At 41.5% G+C, this 18,791-nt stretch overlaps 2 protein-coding genes across 3 annotated transcripts in view; both read right to left on the bottom strand.

Moving 5' to 3' along the window:
- Positions 1-2,637, bottom strand: part of hao1 (hydroxyacid oxidase (glycolate oxidase) 1) — a 9,146-nt gene extending 6,509 nt beyond the window's left edge. The window contains exon 1 of the mRNA XM_026351444.1: positions 1,795-2,637. Coding sequence (XP_026207229.1) covers positions 1,795-1,931 — 137 coding nt within the window. The 5' untranslated portion in view covers positions 1,932-2,637. The remainder of the gene's footprint in view (positions 1-1,794) is intronic.
- A 96-nt stretch (positions 2,638-2,733) lies between these two features.
- The window catches only part of smg1 (SMG1 nonsense mediated mRNA decay associated PI3K related kinase), a 55,706-nt gene continuing 39,648 nt past the window's right edge, over positions 2,734-18,791 (bottom strand). For both annotated transcript variants that reach the window (XM_026351434.1, XM_026351425.1), the window contains exons 41-64: positions 18,456-18,685; positions 18,102-18,347; positions 17,752-17,890; positions 17,369-17,478; positions 16,308-16,526; positions 14,996-15,189; positions 14,526-14,698; positions 13,986-14,265; positions 12,239-12,511; positions 11,764-11,998; positions 11,439-11,650; positions 11,164-11,320; positions 9,793-9,982; positions 9,271-9,551; positions 8,372-8,581; positions 7,910-8,047; positions 7,614-7,766; positions 7,325-7,504; positions 5,319-5,546; positions 4,990-5,201; positions 4,798-4,898; positions 4,392-4,565; positions 4,168-4,274; positions 2,734-4,019 (exon numbers count right to left, since the gene is read on the bottom strand). In XM_026351434.1, the coding sequence (XP_026207219.1) occupies positions 3,942-4,019; positions 4,168-4,274; positions 4,392-4,565; positions 4,798-4,898; positions 4,990-5,201; positions 5,319-5,546; positions 7,325-7,504; positions 7,614-7,766; positions 7,910-8,047; positions 8,372-8,581; positions 9,271-9,551; positions 9,793-9,982; positions 11,164-11,320; positions 11,439-11,650; positions 11,764-11,998; positions 12,239-12,511; positions 13,986-14,265; positions 14,526-14,698; positions 14,996-15,189; positions 16,308-16,526; positions 17,369-17,478; positions 17,752-17,890; positions 18,102-18,347; positions 18,456-18,685 (4,520 nt within the window). In that variant the 3' untranslated portion in view covers positions 2,734-3,941. The remainder of the gene's footprint in view (positions 4,020-4,167; positions 4,275-4,391; positions 4,566-4,797; positions 4,899-4,989; positions 5,202-5,318; positions 5,547-7,324; positions 7,505-7,613; positions 7,767-7,909; positions 8,048-8,371; positions 8,582-9,270; positions 9,552-9,792; positions 9,983-11,163; positions 11,321-11,438; positions 11,651-11,763; positions 11,999-12,238; positions 12,512-13,985; positions 14,266-14,525; positions 14,699-14,995; positions 15,190-16,307; positions 16,527-17,368; positions 17,479-17,751; positions 17,891-18,101; positions 18,348-18,455; positions 18,686-18,791) is intronic.

Here is an 18,791-nt window from a genome sequence, read left to right on the forward strand (position 1 = left end):
TTTTTGAAAGTAGGATAAAAGAAAAATTTAACTGTTAAGGTGGGGCTCTGGGCAGCCAGCTATTTAGACATTATGTTGATGTGTCTTGGTTGTATTGACCTTTTTGTCAATAAACCTAACCTCACTTTCTAACAAACTTTGCTGCCTCTTTTCTGACTTTTATGTAGAACCTCTGCAACATTTTCTCTCAACTCAGCTGAATTGGCCCAAGTGAAAGACTGACACCACACTGAAAAAAACCACAAGACCTTTGGAACAAGGTCTTATGAAGAGATGGGACCAAAGTGGAGTTGTCTTATATCCACCATCAAGCACATTGGTGGACAGGGTGATTTGGGCTCGTTTTGTTTTGGTTTTGGAATGGTCTTGTCCAATTCAAGTCAGTTGTATTTGTATAGCGCCGACTCACAACAGAAGTTATCTCAAGGCCCTTTACAGTGCAAGTTTTAAGTCCTTACAGAGAATAATTATACAAAAAACATTATAGAGAAAACCCAACAATCCCACTTGAGCAAGCTTTAGGCAACAGTAGAGAGGAAAAACTCCCTTTAGAAGAAGAAACCTCCAGCAAAACCAGGCTCATAGTGGGCGGCCATCTGCCTCGACTAAGGCAGTGAATCTGGACCCAAAAAAGTTTCTATTGGGACTGCAAAGGACATCAGAATGATAAACCCATTTTGCTGAGATTCTTTTAACAGGGACACACATCTTGGCAGTGGTGTGTGGGTCCTTGGTTAGTTGTGTCTTCTCTAATTTGGTGAAAGTTGACACACAAGGTTAAACATCAACATTAGAATTTTAGATTTTGGTAGCAAGTAGAGGTAACCGGTTAAATTCAGAATTCAAAACAGAATCGAGCATCGGGATCTAACACCTTATATACAAAGAAAGCGCAGCATGAGCAGTAGCATTGTCTATGCTACATGTGATTGTTCTCTCTCTCCCTCCCTCAAGGTGGTACTAACCTAAACAGTGGTGTACATTTCAAGTGTGTGTAGTGTGTATCAGCTGAGTAGTGAGACTGAGAGCAGAGTCTAGTTTGGCTTTAACTCCGGTCACATGAGACTATCTTTTAGTTCAGTGTACAAACAATGTTTGTTGAACCACTGATGAAGAAAAAAAAAAAAACAAACAAAAGATAACACAGCCAGAACCCTTGTATGACACACTATAAAGATATGATGCCAGTTATTAAAAATGTAATAAAACACGTCACCTGCCTGTGTACCCACGGTACTAAATTTAAATAGAAGTTAATATTGGCTGAGATACAGCTGGTCTTATTGTACAATACAAGTGTGTTGACTGTCGAATGATTCAGATCCATCTATGGCATTACAGAAAAACCTTTTAGTCTTGCTCATCAAAGCTTTAGTCATGCTTTTGGAAGAACACACAAGTGTTGTGTTATGTAGTTATATGTAGTGATGCCCTGACATCACTACATATAACCTCTATATAATAAGAACTAAGAACTTAACTATAGCAGATCTTGCTTCAATTCAGTAATTTTCCTGAAATATTTTGAAAAACATGCAATTACAATAGCAATTCTAGAAATACAGTAACAGAATGGAGAACCACATACAAACCTGCACATTCCCACATGTAAAATCTTATCTTTTATGTCACACACACGCTACAATATTGATGGCTTGAGTTTGATGCACAATGCTCTTTACAGCTTTAGTGGACCACTGGTTTCATACTGAAAAAGTGCCAAATGGAGCTTTTCAGTATAAATGGTTTGCACCTTTCTACCCTTATGCTCAAACATACGTGTGTGCGTTTTACCTGTTAAAGGCAGCCACATTGTCAGCCAGCGTATTTTGCTCATCAGCTCCAGAGCGGTAGTAATCGTACACTGCTTTAGGAAGAACTTTACTCGCTTCCTCCTCAAAGTCCGATACACACACACGCTGCCCAGACATTGCTTTCCAATTCAACAGTCTGGTGAATCAGTAGCTGGTACTGTGACACAGTGAGGTGGTGATGAGCAGAGGTGCTGTAATCATTAACCTGCTTTAGGTTTCATCATTCTAAGACAGGGGGGGGCTTAGTTTACACAAGATAAAGACACGTAATGAAGTCGAGGACAAACTCAGACTAGAACTGTAAACCACCTGGGTATTTACAACCCGTGTGTGCTTAGGCTATTGGTGAGGTTACAGTTTGCTGCATGTGGACTTTGAATCCTGATGCCAACAACTCTAATGTGTTTGATCAAGAAAACTGTCAAAACTTTGAGGTTCCATTTGTGCCATAGTTGAGCAGCATACGTGACAAAAATAACATGACAGACATGCATGTAAACTATAATTTCACTGTTTGGCAGAAGCATGTAACTGCACTGCCAGTTGCAATACTACATAACCTAAAACCCTACAGCTGAAACTATCTGAAAAAGACACGTCATCGTTTGGTCACTGCAACGACCAACAAGACATTGCTTCATTTTAAAGTAGAGCAGTGTTTCACAAACCTGACCTTTAATGTCCTTTTGCAAATTGAGATAATAATAATATTTATGACTGATAATTCTGGTAACAGAATGTGCTTTGTGGCCCCATCAGAGCTTTAGGTGAAGTCCCGCCCATGGCACATCAGCTGGGCGCTTCAGAGAAAAGCAGCTCACTTCGTGCTTCATCCTGACCTCAACAGAAGGCTTTTATTATCTGTTAATGTCTGTGGGTTTTCTGACATTATCTAGTGATGTATAGATTATCAATTAAATAAGGAACACTTCTCACTTCTATGTTTATTTGGCATCCAACAAAATCCAATAAAAGCTTTAAGAAATAACATTTTGCACCATCACCAAAAACAAAACTTCTCCCACTAAAAATGTAAAACTAGAAGGTCAATATTAATAAAATGCAAGCATTAGGTTTAGGGAGTAAAGATGAATGAGGCAAGCAACAGCTTGTGACAGGTAAGTCAAGAGAGTCTCCTACTGTTGTGTCAAAAAATCAAAACAAAAAAACATAAAATAAAAAAAAAAAAACTAAAAAAAAAAAAACAAGGACTGAGGTTAGTTACAAAGCACAACACAGACTAAAGATGCACACTGAAGGTAAAGATCCTTCATGACTTCATCTTATTTGTCCATTCTGAGCTCCTACACAAATGCCTTCCAAACTATGTAACACAACAGGTTGCTGCAGGTTTATCCACAAAAATACAAAGAACCAATCTGAGAAAACAATTCCTTTTCTTCTGTGAAGTCTGATCACACTTCAGAAGTCTTCACCGTTTATGAATCAAAGTACAGTTCAATTGTTTTCCACTGTCTTCACTTTTCAGGTTTCAGGTGGGTGTCTGTGTAAGACTTCACAGTTTACTCATCATTCTCGCGGAGCTGCGTCACCCACGGGTTACTCAGAAACACAACGCCATGGAGAAAAAGATTAGAGAAAAACAAGTGTGGCCCCATCAGAGCTTTAGGTGAAGTCCTGCCCATGGCACATCAGCTGGGCGCTTCAGAGAAAAGCAGCTCACTTTGTGCTCATCCTGACCTCAAGGTGGACTTTGATTGGGTCAACAGGATGCAGCGATGTTTTTGGGTACAACTTGATGATGAGCTTTGCAGGTGAGGGGGGAAGGTATCTCCAACTTGAGGGTGAGAAGGCCTTTTCCTCCTTCCCCCCTCCCCCATTCGGCGTTGCTTTGCCCGGTCAAACCCCAGAAAGGAAGTAGGGCCGCAGGCCCACTAAGCATTGTTAGCCCGATCGCCGATAGATGGGGGAGTGTGGTTGCAGCAGAGCTACGGGGTCGCTGCCCCAGTTTGGGTACCCAGGAGTTTGGGAGGGCGGACTAAGCATCCGCTTCCCATTTCCTCTCCCCAGTGTGGCCTGGTGCTGCTGTTCTGACACCCCAGACCTGCTGGACTCTGGTGGATCTCCAAGCCTTCGCTGGACCAAAGACATGAAGCATCATAGCATTCACACCCAGGCTGTCCAGCCCTCATACAGCTGGGCCAGGTTGTCCAAGTTAGTGGCCTCCCTGATGACAAAATCCACCTGCAATAAAACAGCAGAAAATATGTTCAGCTCAACTTTCACCATGCAGGGGATAACTGTTTACTTATGTAAATACACCTAAGGCCTATAGGATCAGAGATGGTGACTGTAAAGTATGTCACAACAGCTGGTGTGTTTTGAGTTTTACCTGCTCTGTGACACTTATCCTCCTGTTGGGGTCGATGTCTCTGCCCTCCAGCTTGGCTTTTACTCTTTTCCACACACTGACTGCATAGGAGTTCCTTTCCTGGACAGCTGGATCACAGAAAGCAGCAGGTTCAGGGAGATACATATGCATAGACATAGGCATTGTTACTTCAGATGTATTACACAGTAGAGATTAAAGAGACAATTATGAAGACAATCAAGTACCTCTTCCTGTTTTGGGGTCTCGTACGGCCCTCTTGGGACTAGGGTTAAGGCCTTTGCTGTTCATCAGTGTGCTGGGTGGCGTGTCAGTAGGGGTTCCCAAGTTACGTGGCAATGCCTTGCGTGCATTTTGGGACATTGAGTCTGGCTGTGTCTTCACCCCACTGCATTTAACAGCTGATGTACGACATGGTTGAATGAGAAAACAGTTAACAGACAAACTAAATAGTTTTATGTGAAACGCATCATATCTACAGGATCTGCACTTCAGGCTTGCTCGAATTTTTTTCAAACTGCAAACAGCTTCTGTTAAAGCTAAACAGGAAGCTTCAGTGTCTTCAGAGTCACCTTCAATAACCACAGAGAGAGGAAGTTTGGTGGAAGAAAGTGTATTTCTGTAGGTCCGTACCTGCTGCAAAGCTCGTCTGTGCTGCAGAAACAGGACTGGCACATTCACTGTCTCTGTCCGTCACCAGCGGGGAGGCAAAGCCCACCAAGCCATTATATACACTGCAGTGATGCACAAACAGATGGTTTATACAGGATTAATGCAGGGAACTAAAAAGTGTTTGACAGTACACATGCATGTGAGTGAGAGAACCTCTGGCTCTGGGAGTGCAGCTCCTTCAGGGTAGCAGGAATCTCCTCTAGCAGTTCGAGCTGCTCCTGGCTGCGAGGCTGCCCACTGGTCTGCACCACAGTGAATAAGACCAGCTGAATGTTGTCCTGCCATGCTTTGTACTCCAACAGGAAGTGACGCACACTGCCCTCGTAGGCCACCTCTTCACCATCTGCTAATGCTGCCTCCTCGTCCTGTATGACAGGGTTAGGAATGACTTTTCTTTTTTGCAAGTCTCGCGCAACCACCCACCCACCCACACACGCACGCAAATCATGCGCATGTGTGAAGCAGTCAGATCTTGAGCATACCTTAGCCATGGCTCTTAGCAGGTGCTTGACATCAGCCAGCTGCCTGTTGTGGTTGGACAGAATGGTTTTGATTGAGTCAACCAACAGCTGCAGTGTCTCTCCACAGGACTCCAGCTGCTGCTCTCTCTCCTCTTGAGTCCTCCGCTCAGCACTCAGCTCCTCCTCCAGCTGCCTCTGGGCACAGCTCAGCCAATCAGGACTGCCTATTGGCAAATCCAGCAGTGGACTCTGTAGTGATCAACAAACATGTCAATAATACTTGTTGAACAGCATTAACTTCGAAATAATTTTTCTGTTTTGTTTTAGTCATCATTTCTTAAAAACTATGGTTATTTTCAGTTAGTCAGTTTTAGTCAGTTATTTTCTCCCAATTTTAGGGTTAGTCAGTGGTTTGTGAGGCCTTTAACTGTCTAGGGTGTGAAACTATCTACTAGCCCAGTTCATGTCATACCAATTAACCTAATAACTTAATTAAACTTCCATAGTTTCTTTGGTTGTGTAAAGCTGCTTTGCGACAATGACAATTGTTAAAAGCGCTATACAAATAAAATTAAAGTCAACTCAGTTCTTAATCTCCATTATTGATTTACTCTTTCCACTGGCTGGAGAGAGAGAGAGAGAGAGAGAGATACCTATCATCTATCTATCTATCTATCTATCTATCTATCTAACGCAATAACCCTCCAAACTGTGCTGCTTTTGATATAATAGATCATCACATTTTGATGGACAGACTAAAGCATTGGGCTTAAATAACAGGCACTGCAGTAGACTGGTTCTCTTCATACCTCTCCAATAGATCGTTTTGTGTTTCTGTTAATAATTGCTAAGTCATTCTTTTCTCTACAGTACTGAGTCCCACAAGGTTCAGTGTTGGGGCCAATCTTATTCTCTCTGTACATGCTCCCTCTTGGACATATTATTCGTAAACATAGTGTTTCTTTCCATTGCTACACTGATGACACTCAGCTGTACTGTCCTTTTAAGGTCTCAGGCCTGAGACACACATGTAAGAGTTCTTTACATGAGTGTATACATGAGATAACAATTGGATTACTCTACATTTCTTGCAGCTAAATTCTAACAAAACAAAAACAGTTGTTATCAGTCCCCAACATGTAGCCAAATACATTTTGCCCTGTATGGAAAAAGTCATGGCGTTTGGTTCAATAGTAAATTAAACTTTGAGCATAATGTCACAAAGCCTGTTCAGACATGTTTTTAATCACCTAAAAATGATCTCCAAAATACATTCAATTCAATCATTTCATGATTCAAAAGTGATCTTACATGCTTTAACTATTGAACCAGCCACAAATCTACTCATTGGCTCCAGATTGTTCATAACTCACCTGCAAGACTGTTAACTAGAAAAAGAAAATATGAACATATTACTCCTGTCTTAGCTTCCTTGAACTGGCTTCCAGTATGTTTTAGTATAGATTTACATTCTTAGAGATTTTATTAATTAATTTTAAAGGCCTGCATAGAGGTAACAGAGCTTTTGCGGTTAGAGCCTCCAAACTTTGGAACATAGGAAAGATCAGCTAACTCAGTAGCATCTTTTAAATCTCTCCTTAAAACATAACTCTACCGGCAAGCCTTTCCTGATCTGCTTTAAACAGGGACAACTTCTTATTTAGGACAAATTCCTATTCGTTTTGATGAACGTTATTGAGTTTTCTCTATCTGTCTTTTGGAACTGGTTTTCCAAAGGACTGACGCAGTAGTTGTTGTAAATTTTGTTTATTGTTTTGTTTCCCGGTCAAGGCAGATAGCCGGCTAACTTCAGCCTGGTTCTGCTGGAGTTTTCCTCCCCACTGTTGCCTAGTGCTTGCTCAAGTTGGATTTGTTGGGTTACCTGCATGTTCTGTTTCAAGCACTATGTAACATGTTTAGTAAAGTTCTCTATAAATAAAATGTATTATTATTATTAATAATTTTCAGCAGGTAAATAAATTATTCCTATTTAATATGCAGGCACTTGTAAAGGAGGTCAAACCCACCAGTCTGTGCAGCAGCTGGAGCTCTAGTGAAGACACAGTACTGCTAAACTGGGCAGCATAGGAACAGGTTTGCTGGCAGCGTTTTAGCAGCTCAAACAGGGCTGCATCCATATTTAGGGCCTCAGGGGATCGGGTTCGAAGGCCTTCAAAGTTCAGGATGGTAGAGCACAGGAATGTGACCTAGAAAAAAAAAAAAAAAAAAAAAAAGAAAGACAAAAAAGCTCTAAGGTAATCTATCAAGTGCTGTCGTTGGTAAGAAAAAGTCAAGTCACTAAATTTGGATTGTTACCTGGTTGGTGCGTTGGTTCTCTCTAGTCACAACGGCACGTCTCTCTCGGATGGTCATCTCAAAGTCTTGCAGGACAGGGGCCAGCGCTGGGTTGGCCCCACCAGCCCACTTCAGACGTTGCTCAATGCTAGCCTCCAGCGATGCCAGCTTCTCCTGAGGACAACAGTTCAGTTTCAGTCAAACAATAACTTTAAAGCCAAAATGTGAATTCCTCTTCATTTTTTCAAATCAGCAAAGATCCTTTGCAAGAGACTCCAGTTTGGTGTGACACAGCAGTGGGGTATGTGGTTACTGACCTGAACGGCTATGATAGCTGCCTCGTCTTGGCTCAACTTGTACAGCTTTTTCTTCATGTTGCTGAGGATAACGGAGCGAGGAGGAATGCTGACACTTAGAGGTTGATTATTGGGGCTCAGAACATCCTCATGCTGCCACTAGAAGTAACGCACAAAAACATGTTGTGTAATAGCTAGAAGAGCCAGCACTGACAACTTTCAGAGCAGCTCATTTTTTTTGTACCATAACCCACATGTCTGTTCTCTGTGTGAGTGTAGCTTTCAAATGTATCATGTTAAATAACATTTGAATCAAAAATGTTTCAGATGTAATCAGTGGAAAACCAGCACTGGCCATCCATGATGCCTAATAATATAGTCAGTAGATATTACAAGGAAGCTTTACATTGTCATTGCAGTCTTTCAACAGGATATGAATGAAGCTCATCAGATGCATGTGTACACACACACTTCTGTGTGTACCTGGAACATAGCGATGTGCAGCTGGCTCCTCTGCAGACTGGCCTTGGCAGCATCCAGATTTATGTTCAATCTCCTCAACAGGTCTACTTTCTTCCAGGCTGTGTCATAGGAGGAGGCCAGGACAGTAGCTCTGTTCAGCAGCAGCTGAGAGACACTGCCCGATGCCAGACTCTGCTCCACTGCCTTCTTACAAAGCTCATCTAGAGATACCTTCAGAACAAGGAAAGAGTTGTTTATGGTCCACATAATGTACTTGACTCATATGCACTGATTTGTGTTGAATAGTTTTGAACATATTACTTAAAGAGTCCATGTGTACTACTAGATCAGGGGTGGGCAAACTTTTTGATTCTTAGGCCACAATGGGATCTATCCATCTATCCATCTATCTATCTATCTATCTATCTATCTCTCCATCCATCCATCCATCCATCCATCCATCTAGTGTGCCATCTAGTGGGAGCACATTGGAATCACAGGAAAAATAAAACATTTACAAAGTTTATTTATTTAATTTTTTCCAAGTTCAGTGATCCGGATAAAAAAAGTCCCGCATGTGGCCTCTGGGCCTTAGTTTGTCCATGCCTGTACTAGATAGTTTACTTGTTCTTTCCTGTCCATAAATACATGTATCATTTAGTCTATGCTACATCCTAAAATTTATGACGCCCCATGAATAAAATCAAGATTAAGAGATTTGAAGTTTTAATTAACTGTTTGGCTACCAGGGTGTGTAATGCATTTCTGCCATGCGTTATACACATTATTTGTCATGTATCTAGCTGGGATATAAGCAGCTGTGATAGAGTTTAATGTAAAATAACAGCAATATACTGGAATCTCTGGGCTTGTGTTGCATGGTAGTTGGGCTGAGGTAACAAAAACAACAACGGTAATACCTTGCTCTCTGCTCCAAAGTCTTTTGCCTCCACCTGAGCAACAACGTCGAGGCCGAGGGTGGAGAAGGTGCTGCAAAGGGCCAGACCAAGGGCTTGGCTGGGAAGACCCATTAGCATCTGCCGAACAAACTCTGCTGTGAAGGCCTTGATGGGCCGAGTCATCTGTTCCTCACTGACCACTGTCACTCCTGACCCTGCGGTGCTGGGCCGCCGGTACAGTGGCTTTCCCAAACCAACTGGTCCATTTGTAGGTAATAGGTCATCAGCTGAGGGACATGTACCTGGACATACAAGATTTGTTACACATTGCAAATTGATAAGCTGATCAGCTCCATTTCCTCTGCCTAGGCAACACTGACACAGTTGAAGGCTCTATGTGCACTTCCTATACAGGTTTTGATTTGGTTTCAAACTGCAAGTTATAGCAAAAATGAAAAGAATGAGCATTAACAACAGCAATATAAATCAACTTCAATTGGAATTCAGTTAGTTCATTTCAGTTCCGCCTTGAAGAGCTCTTACCAGACAGCGCCTGAGCAAAAGATGAACACAGCCTGAAGAAATCTCTGATTGTTTGGAGTCTCCTGAGAAAGAAGACCTCTTCCATCAGCTGCCGCTGAGTTAGGCTGTCGAAGAAGTGGAGCTGTGTGGCCCGGGCCTCCCTCAAAACATCCACCTTCCTCCAGGCTGATGGCACCTCAAGAGAACTGAGCTGAAATTTAATTTTAGGCAACAAAAAATTGGTCTTTTTAAAATAATAATCATAAATAAATATTATTCAACCATGAAATAATGCTAACAGAAATGATGCTGACTGGCCCAGTGTACTACTGCCTACCCCTGTGCTTAAGATACTGTGTGAGACCACAACTGCCCTGCATTTGCAGTATTTCTCACTCCTACAACACTGTAGCAAGCTATCTGTAGTATGAATATTTCAATTCATAGAATCTAAAGTCTATAGTCTTTCAAATGCTTTACAGTAGAATTAGATGAAGGTGTAATAAGGACACCGACTTTGTTTTGCTAAGGTGTTAAATGGCAATTTGCATACACAGAAATATAAACTGGATTCAAGGAAATAAGATCCTAATATACTACCTAATATAGAGGTAAGGAAAGCACAAACTATTTTGAGTAAATTCAAATCCATAAAATGACAATGAAAGTTTGGTTTAGCACTTCCTTGACTTATGAAACAACCAAACAGTGTTCATGTGATGTTCTCAGCATCATCTGAACCATACGTCGAAAGCCTATTATTATTTCACTTACATTTTCCACCATCACGTTATATGGGTTTGAAAATTTGGATGAACACATCCCAAATGGATGTCATATTTGTCACTCCCAATGTTTCTGCTATCTCTCTGTGGGTTTTTTAGTATTTTTTCAGCCAAATGATGGATCCTTTCACTTCCAAAGACACCTCTTTATACCTCATGTTGAGGGTTGCACTAAACACCTATCAAATGCAACACCCAGAAAAACCTCCATTTTTCGTTTATCTGCTTCATTAGTCATGGAGTAAAAACTGGGCACACACATGCAACTACTTTGAACAGCTTTGTCACACCTTAAACTAAAGACGAAAATGTTGACTTTGCTTACATCTTGAGTGTTCATTTCAGATTCAACATGGTGGTGTACGAACAACAAATGCCAAAATACTTTATACAATACATAATTTTTTAATGGACTGTGTATGTAACTTTGGTGAAGATCAGATCATATCTCATTACCAATTTATGGAGATCGGAATTTGCCAATAATTTACTCTTTTCTTCTCATTGTAAACATCAAACAAAAAAGCACCTAATACAGGGAAGAGTATACTGTATGCCATTTACAGCCTATTATTCCATTCACTAAATTGCAAGAAAAACATGCTACCTTCTCAGTGAGCTGCCCAAAGGCAGTCTCTAGCTGGGTGAACATGCCATCAAAGGCCACTAGCAACATTTGTCCTGCAGACATCTTTGGGGTGTCCTGTCCTGATCCATTAATGCTGCGAGGCTGGATCAGCTCTGAGTACTGAGCACGCAGCAGTCTGAGCACAAAAAGGTTTTTCATAAATCAGATATGCTGCAGGTGTAATCAGGTCAAGTCAATGTAGTGTGTCTATTTAGTAAAACTACAAGCCAATTTCCATCCAAGCAAGTACTTGCCTGGTGATGTGAAGGCTGTGGTTGTGCCCATCATGGTCCAAGGCTGTGGTGGCCTGCAGGCTGTCTGCCAAGCCCCGCAGGCCTAGACCATCAGAGCTCTGCTCCACCAGCTGCTCGAGCTCTGCCAACATGGATTCCAGGGTGGGTTCTCCTTTTATCATACAGCGCAGAGCTTCTGGAAATATGATCTGACGGAAATTGGAATTCAGCTCCTACAATGAAAAAAGAAACAGTCATTATTTAATGGTATGAAACTTCACATATTCATCCTGAGAATTGGCTTCTAGTAACTTGCTACTTCACAGTATTTTAGGAATGCACCTACCTGCAAACAGGTGTACACCGCACTAGACAGGTATACAGCCTCAGAGATAGCAGAAGGTGCAGGTAGCTCCAGATCATGGGGCAGGAGTAGACAAGGTTGCAACAGTGTTGCCAGGGCACTGACATTGCCAATCATACTGCAGAGCTCCTCTAAAAACCAAGCCCCATCCCGAGATGTCAGGTCTACAAGCTGCTCCCCAGCACTGGCAGCTGCCCCCTCCATCACCAGGTTCCGTCTGGTAGAGAGGGGAGAAAAAAGGACAAACAAAACAAAAAACAACTTTAGCTATCTATCTATCTATCTATCTATCTATCTATCTATCTATCTATCTATCTATCTATCTATCTATCTATCTATCTATCTAGAGCTAAAAGCTGGAGTAAACCTATTTGTGGCATTTAAAGGTTTCAAAAATACTTATTAGAATTTAAAGCTTTGTACCACAGCATTACAGGGACTCAAGTATGTGCCAAACCTGCAGAGTGTGGAGAGGGCAGAAGTGATGATTCCAGCCAGGCTAAGGGAGCCCGGTTCTCCATTCTCCCGTAGAAAAACCGTAATGCAGTGTTCAATCTCCTGCAGCTGCTCCTCGCAGGCTGCTGCAGTTGTGCCCTCTGCCTTCAGTCGCTCTGCCTGGTGCACGACACGCTCATTGGCATCAGCCACTTGATGCTGTAACGTTAACTCCACACTGGACAGGAACTGGCAAGACGCAGGGGGAGGCTGAGGAGCAAACAGCACCTCATACCTATAAAAGGAGAGTGGAAACAAAGCTCAACGGAGAGCATGATGAATTATGACAGTATAACAACAGAAAAAACAAATAAATATATCATATAGATTTAAAGTTAATGAGAGAAATGTTAATTCAAACATATTTATAGTGCAGTCTCAGTGTGCTATCCTGAAGAACTGGAAAACTACTTCTGGAAAGATTTGCTGTAGGAGGGCCAATAAGCATATTGGCCTTTTGATTGGTTAACTTTTCATTACAGTTTGTGTGGCATATATGCTCAAGATAAATAGAAATAACACCTATAAAAAAAAGCAGCAAAGCAAATATTATTTGAAGGCTATGTAAACATTAACAGCCTGCTGACTCTGACCCCTTATTTATTTTAACTAATCACCCATATGAGGATGGGTTCCCTGTTGAGTCGGGTTCCCTTCAAGGTTTCTTCCTGTTGCCTTCTCAGGGAGTTTTTCCTTGCCACCGTCGCACTCGGCTTGCTCATCAGGGACAATCTGATTATTATGATTGTTACACATTCACTGTTCATGTACTGTTCTTTGGTTGTGTAAAGCTGCTTTGCGACAATGTCAATTGTAAAAAGCAAATAAATAAAATTGAACTGAATTGAATTAATTGCTACGTGCTTTAAACATTGAAAGACCCGATTCAGAAAAAACGGTGGACCTGGATTCACAGACATGAGCAAAGTTGTATTAAAGCCTGTTTATCCACCAACACAGCCACAACGGCAAGATTTGCTTGGCCTTTCATCAATTTAAATCATGGAATTAATGTTAGCAACAGCTAATCTGAGCAGTTTGATCTTTTGATAAGAAAAAGTGATGATCACTTTTAAATGACAAGAAGCTGCTCCATGAATAATGCATGTAGTTTGTCACATTTTATGCATTTCCTCCACGCACTCTAGCTTCGTCCAAAGACATGTATGCGCCTGTGTAAATTGCCCATAGGTGAGAACAGGAGTGTGAATGCTTTTCTATCTCTATATTTCATTTCTGGTGGCGACCTGTTCAGGGTTTACCCTGCCTCTTGCCCAATAATTGCTAGGATATACTTTAGCACTTAACAGGAGAAGTGGGTAATATAAGGCAGGGGTCTTGAGACAGGATGAATGACACTGAAATGCCCCCCCCCCCCCCTCTACAATGAAATACAATTTTACCCACCACAAAACAAGTAATGAGTGGATAACACCCTTTGCTCTGAAAATATTGACTACTTGACAGATACTTGTCAGGGAATGTAAGGTTGGCTTCAACTAGGTAGCATCACCTGTGATGCCACCAAGTTGACTGGTGAGTGGTCAGTCCACTTGCCTGACATTAGTGGGCCCTGGCCACTGTTTATATCGAACCTTGCATCTGTAGTGTTTTTGATCCATTACTGCCATAATTCTAGCTTACATGAACACTGGCATGTGTTTTTTGTGTATTTCCCACTAAAGCAAATCCTTGGTGCAGTTTCTTACTGTCTGTATATGTGCTGGCAGTGCTCCACAGTCATATCTCTCAGCAGATCCTCCAACCAGGCCTTCCACTGATGGGCACGATGGAGTAGCAAGGTAGCCCGTGGGTATAACAAAGCCACTGTAGCATAGCTGTGCAACTGCTCTAGGCATCCGCGAAGGGCCCCACGGCGCTGTTGCAGCAAGGCGCTTACTTCAGCCTCCAGGCTTTCACACTGGCTGATCAGGTGTGCCTGGCCTGCATTCTGCAGGAAGGCTGTGGCTGGCACATAGCTAGGAGGACCTGGAAATTAGAACAGATATTAACACAGCTCAAAAAAACTCAACTAAAATGGTCAATTAATCAGCCCTCACATCACACAATAGAAGACTGTCAAGTCAATCAAATGTGTTGCTCTAACAGATTTTAAGTTTCCTGAACCTTTTCAATAAATGTCTAAAAAGATCTAAAATGCTATATAAATACAACCTCTACAAAAACTGATAGCACGTTTTACATAAAACAAACAAAAAGAGATGAGATGCATTTTAAAAAGGCCTAACCGAGATCTATGGGACTACTGATGTCCTGCAGCAGGCTAGCTAGTTGGGTCGCCTCCAAGTTGGAGAATGCAGCCTGGTACTGGGAGATCCACTGGTCCAAGTCACTCAGCTTGCTCTGAATGGCCTCCTGCACAGTGCGCTGCCGTGACTGCAGCTGGGTGTGTTCAGAGTACCTGTGGCAAACAGGGCCGAACAAATAGATTTTCAGAATTAGGTGTATATGTATGCACAGACTGCCTGGCTCCGTGCTGCATATAAAGAAAGAAAATCTGGACTTCTAAACACTAACTATTACACAATGCTACAACAGCATGTGAGCAATGTGTCTATTCCAAGATTACACCAGTCATTTCTGAAAGGAAAAGTATTCAAAAGTTTAAAAGTGTGAAAACAAACGTTCATACACTCTTTTCAATACCGGACATTCATTGTAACTTAAGTCTGGGGCCTTATGCTTTGTGTTCTCAGACCTCTGCTCCAGTGTGAGGATGAGATGGTCTGGATGGTTCTCTGCTCCCTCCAGGAAGGCCATCTCCTCCTGCAGTTTGGCTTGCAATTTCTCCCCCTGGCAAAGCAGCTCCTGCAACACCAAATATTCCTCCACGGCCTCTTCCACTTGTGGCAGCACTGCCAACATCTCGTCACGATTCTTGAACCAGTTAACCTGTACACAGTGCATATAGTACACCAATCACACTCATATCCAGCGGAGTAAAAGAGTATTTTAAGTAGAGACCAAACAACATGGTGCTCTGGAAATTAGAAATGGCTTCTCATCACAGTACCACTGCCATGCTTGAGCATTTGAAGCAGAAGCATCCCAGGGCAATTTATCAAGACAACAACAGGAGCAGGACGACACAGTCAGTCCTGTTTACATTTTGTCCCTACCCAAATGTAACAGTTTTAACATTAAAAGCATTCATGTTGGTAGTAATTCATTTTCTAATGTTAAACATTTTTTTGCCTGCATAACTGCTGCAGTTAAACATTACACTACAGCACGTATCATATCACATTGGTATTCGGTCACATTAACAATTAATTGGTCCACAGTGAGATTGCAATCTATACATCACTAACAGACTAACATTTTCAAATTATTTCACTTTTTATTTGCTTATATCTATGTCTATTGTTCCAGGACCATACAAAGCACTGTGATGACTTTTTCCACAAAAAGAGCCTAAATCCATGCATACCGCAAATGTCTGCTGAGCTTTCAAACAGCATCCTACAGATGTTTGTGATTATGTCATAGGATTGATTATATTGCAGACACACTTTACTTTAATTGAAGTTTGTTACCAAAAAATGACTCGAATTTTGCATTGTTTTATTTATTTTGTTGTTGAATTGCTAAATGTATATTATAACACATTCTTTAACTTGAGTGAAGCTCTTGCTTTAATTATATTGTGGATAGGCTTTTTACCTTTAGTGTAAAGTGCAGACTGGTGTATTTTTGTTTGGGGAATAATGACCTGTATTGCATGCTTTGTTATATTTGTTTGTTTAAAGAGAAGATGACACAATAAAATATCAAAATATAAATGACTTAAATTATATTTTTATTTTTAGTAATAGATAATTCGACAAAATAATTGTTAGGTGCAGCCCTAATCCTTACATTCCTAACACCTTATCCAGTCTGTCAGTATAGATGTCCAGCATGATATGCCTCCCCCATTGAGATCTGATGTGTTTTCAAATTGTTCCTTTAATTTTGAGAGCACTGTATATTAATAGTAGACTGAGATGGGTCTCCTATCATAACCTCACCTTAATCTCAGCTACCCTGGAGGAGAAGAGAGAGCGTGTGATGTCTCTTTCCATCTCCCTCTTGCTCTGCTTGCTGTCTGCCTGTTGGCCACCTCCTCCGTACACTGCACCAGCAAAGCCCACCTCCCCGCCAGCGGTCCAGTCGACCAGGGGATCATACACAAAGGCCTCCAGCAGGGTCAGAAGGGTCTCTCTCCCCCGACGCATCATCTGAACCACCTGTAATGACATATTGGACATCAGTACTTCCAGTAGAGTAGAACCTCCTAGCCAAAGTAAGGTACTAAACTGTAAATTCACACTGATAATCACAATTTTCATGGACAGGGATCAGCATGAGGAAAATGTAATGCTGGCTATTATCTATGTCACACAAAATACATGGCAGCTTACTGTGTATGGGGCTCCACAGCTGCAAACTGGTTATACCAACTACCAATTTTAAAACCACCAGATTATGTCAGTGTCGTGGCTGATCGGTGTAAAATGCTAATGTGTAAAAGACCTAGACGTTTTCACCTTTCATTTTTTAACAATATTGAATCTTGGTTGGCCGTTTTGACAAAAAAAAAAAAAAAAAAAAAAAAAAAAAAAATTAGAGTGAAACAGATCTCTACAAACTAAATAAAAAGACAAGAACTGACTGCATAAAGTAACTCACCTAACTCTTCATTAGTGCAGACAAGTGATGTGAGAAGTAACGCAATTAGTAAAAACAGAGATAACTGACTGCAGTGAATATGTTTCAATGGTTGTAGTGAAAATCCACTAGTCCAGTTACTGGTGATTTAGTATCTTGGACAAAAACTACCATGAAGACAAATCACACTGCAAGCAACACCTCAGTTATTGAAATGCACAAGTTAGAGAACAAATATCCCTTAGTATACAGTTAAATTCATCATTGGAAGGAATATGACTATTTTAAATCTGCCTACAGCAGTCATTCTCAAACAAACAAAAATAACAACAACCTGGTAGTGATGACTTTTTATAGGCAATATATATATGTATATATACAGTTGACTGATGACTTGAATGACATATGGCAAAACAGTAACCTGTTCACAGGACAGCCTGAAGATTCCTTCAACCCCAGTGACACCAAGAGCAGTCTCAATGTTGTGGGTCATCCTGAACGGGACCTTCTCAGGCACGCGTAGGCTCTTCCCTATTGACACACAAACATGTAGACACATTCATAGAATATTTCATATTTGGCTATAGAGGCAGAGCAAATATTTAAAGCTTACAAAAGCTCTATGCTGCAGAAGTCATTTTATTCAGCAGTTCATTTTAGACATGCATCATCAGCACAATCAACTGATACAGCAGATCCTAAGACAGGAATCTATACATCTGACATGAGATTAGGTGATTTTTTATATCACCATCATTATATTCACACACACTCACATTGACAGGAAAACCACTCGAAACTGACCTTTTTCAAAGCACACATTGTAGTCAATGTGCACCACCTCTCCAGTGGTCATGTCAATTAACACATTGTCAAGGTGACGGTCGCCGAGGCCGATGATGTAACCCACCATTGACATGACTGCAGTGGACCTAGCGTAGGACTGTGGCACAAAGGAAAAGAATGTCAACCAGAATCTCAGACAGTGGATGACTACCCTGGGCTCTTTCTAGTGATGTGGTTTCTTCTCAAGTGTCATAACACTATTTATTTATAAATGAGAAATAAAAAAGTATCATGATTTACAAGAGCAACAGTTATAGAAAATATTTTAATCAAATAACTCTTTTTAAAATGCTGGGAGCCATTATTACCTGAGTTACCCTCCACCACTCACTGGGTGTGGTGCATGAACACCACAGCTCCTTGGCCAGCAGGTTAGAGGGTGTAGCCTCCATTAACTCTTTTAGCACCTCCTTCATGACGCTGAGGGGCCAATCTCTTCGGGTCACATCTAGACTCAGCCCCACTGCCTTTAGAGCTGGCCCAATTCGGCTGTAGTACAGCTCACTGGGGCGGGGTACTGGAGGCACTGGTTGCTGCTGGAATGAGTCTTGGGCCTGTCAGGCAAAAATAAAGAAAAAAAAACAACAACAGTAAAGCTTACCAAAAAATGGTGAAATTGCAATTAATCAGAATGTAGTGCAGTATGGTACAGAGGACATTACCTTCTGAGCCTGTAGCACGGCGTCCCTCTGCTGCCAACGCTTATAGAGGCCAAAGAGCGGAGTGGCCCCATCCACCCACTGAATTAGTCCAGATCGGGTTCCAAGGGGAGTGACAGAGTAGTGGCGAGCATGGAAGTGTGGCTGCTCCTGCTGGTTGATCTTGGTGAACATGGTGTTGACAATCGACAAGAACTGCATGATGCGCTCATCCAGATGCAAATCTTCCAAACCTGAGGAGATTTTAATCACCGTAATCGCTTAATCTTTCAACTATTAAACCACATTAGTCAGTTGATATTGATATATGTCACCCTGTAAATCAAGTTACTATTTTGT

The sequence above is a fragment of the Anabas testudineus genome, chromosome 8, assembly GCF_900324465.2.
Source record: "Anabas testudineus chromosome 8, fAnaTes1.2, whole genome shotgun sequence".
NCBI classification, from domain to species: Eukaryota; Metazoa; Chordata; class Actinopteri; order Anabantiformes; family Anabantidae; genus Anabas; species Anabas testudineus.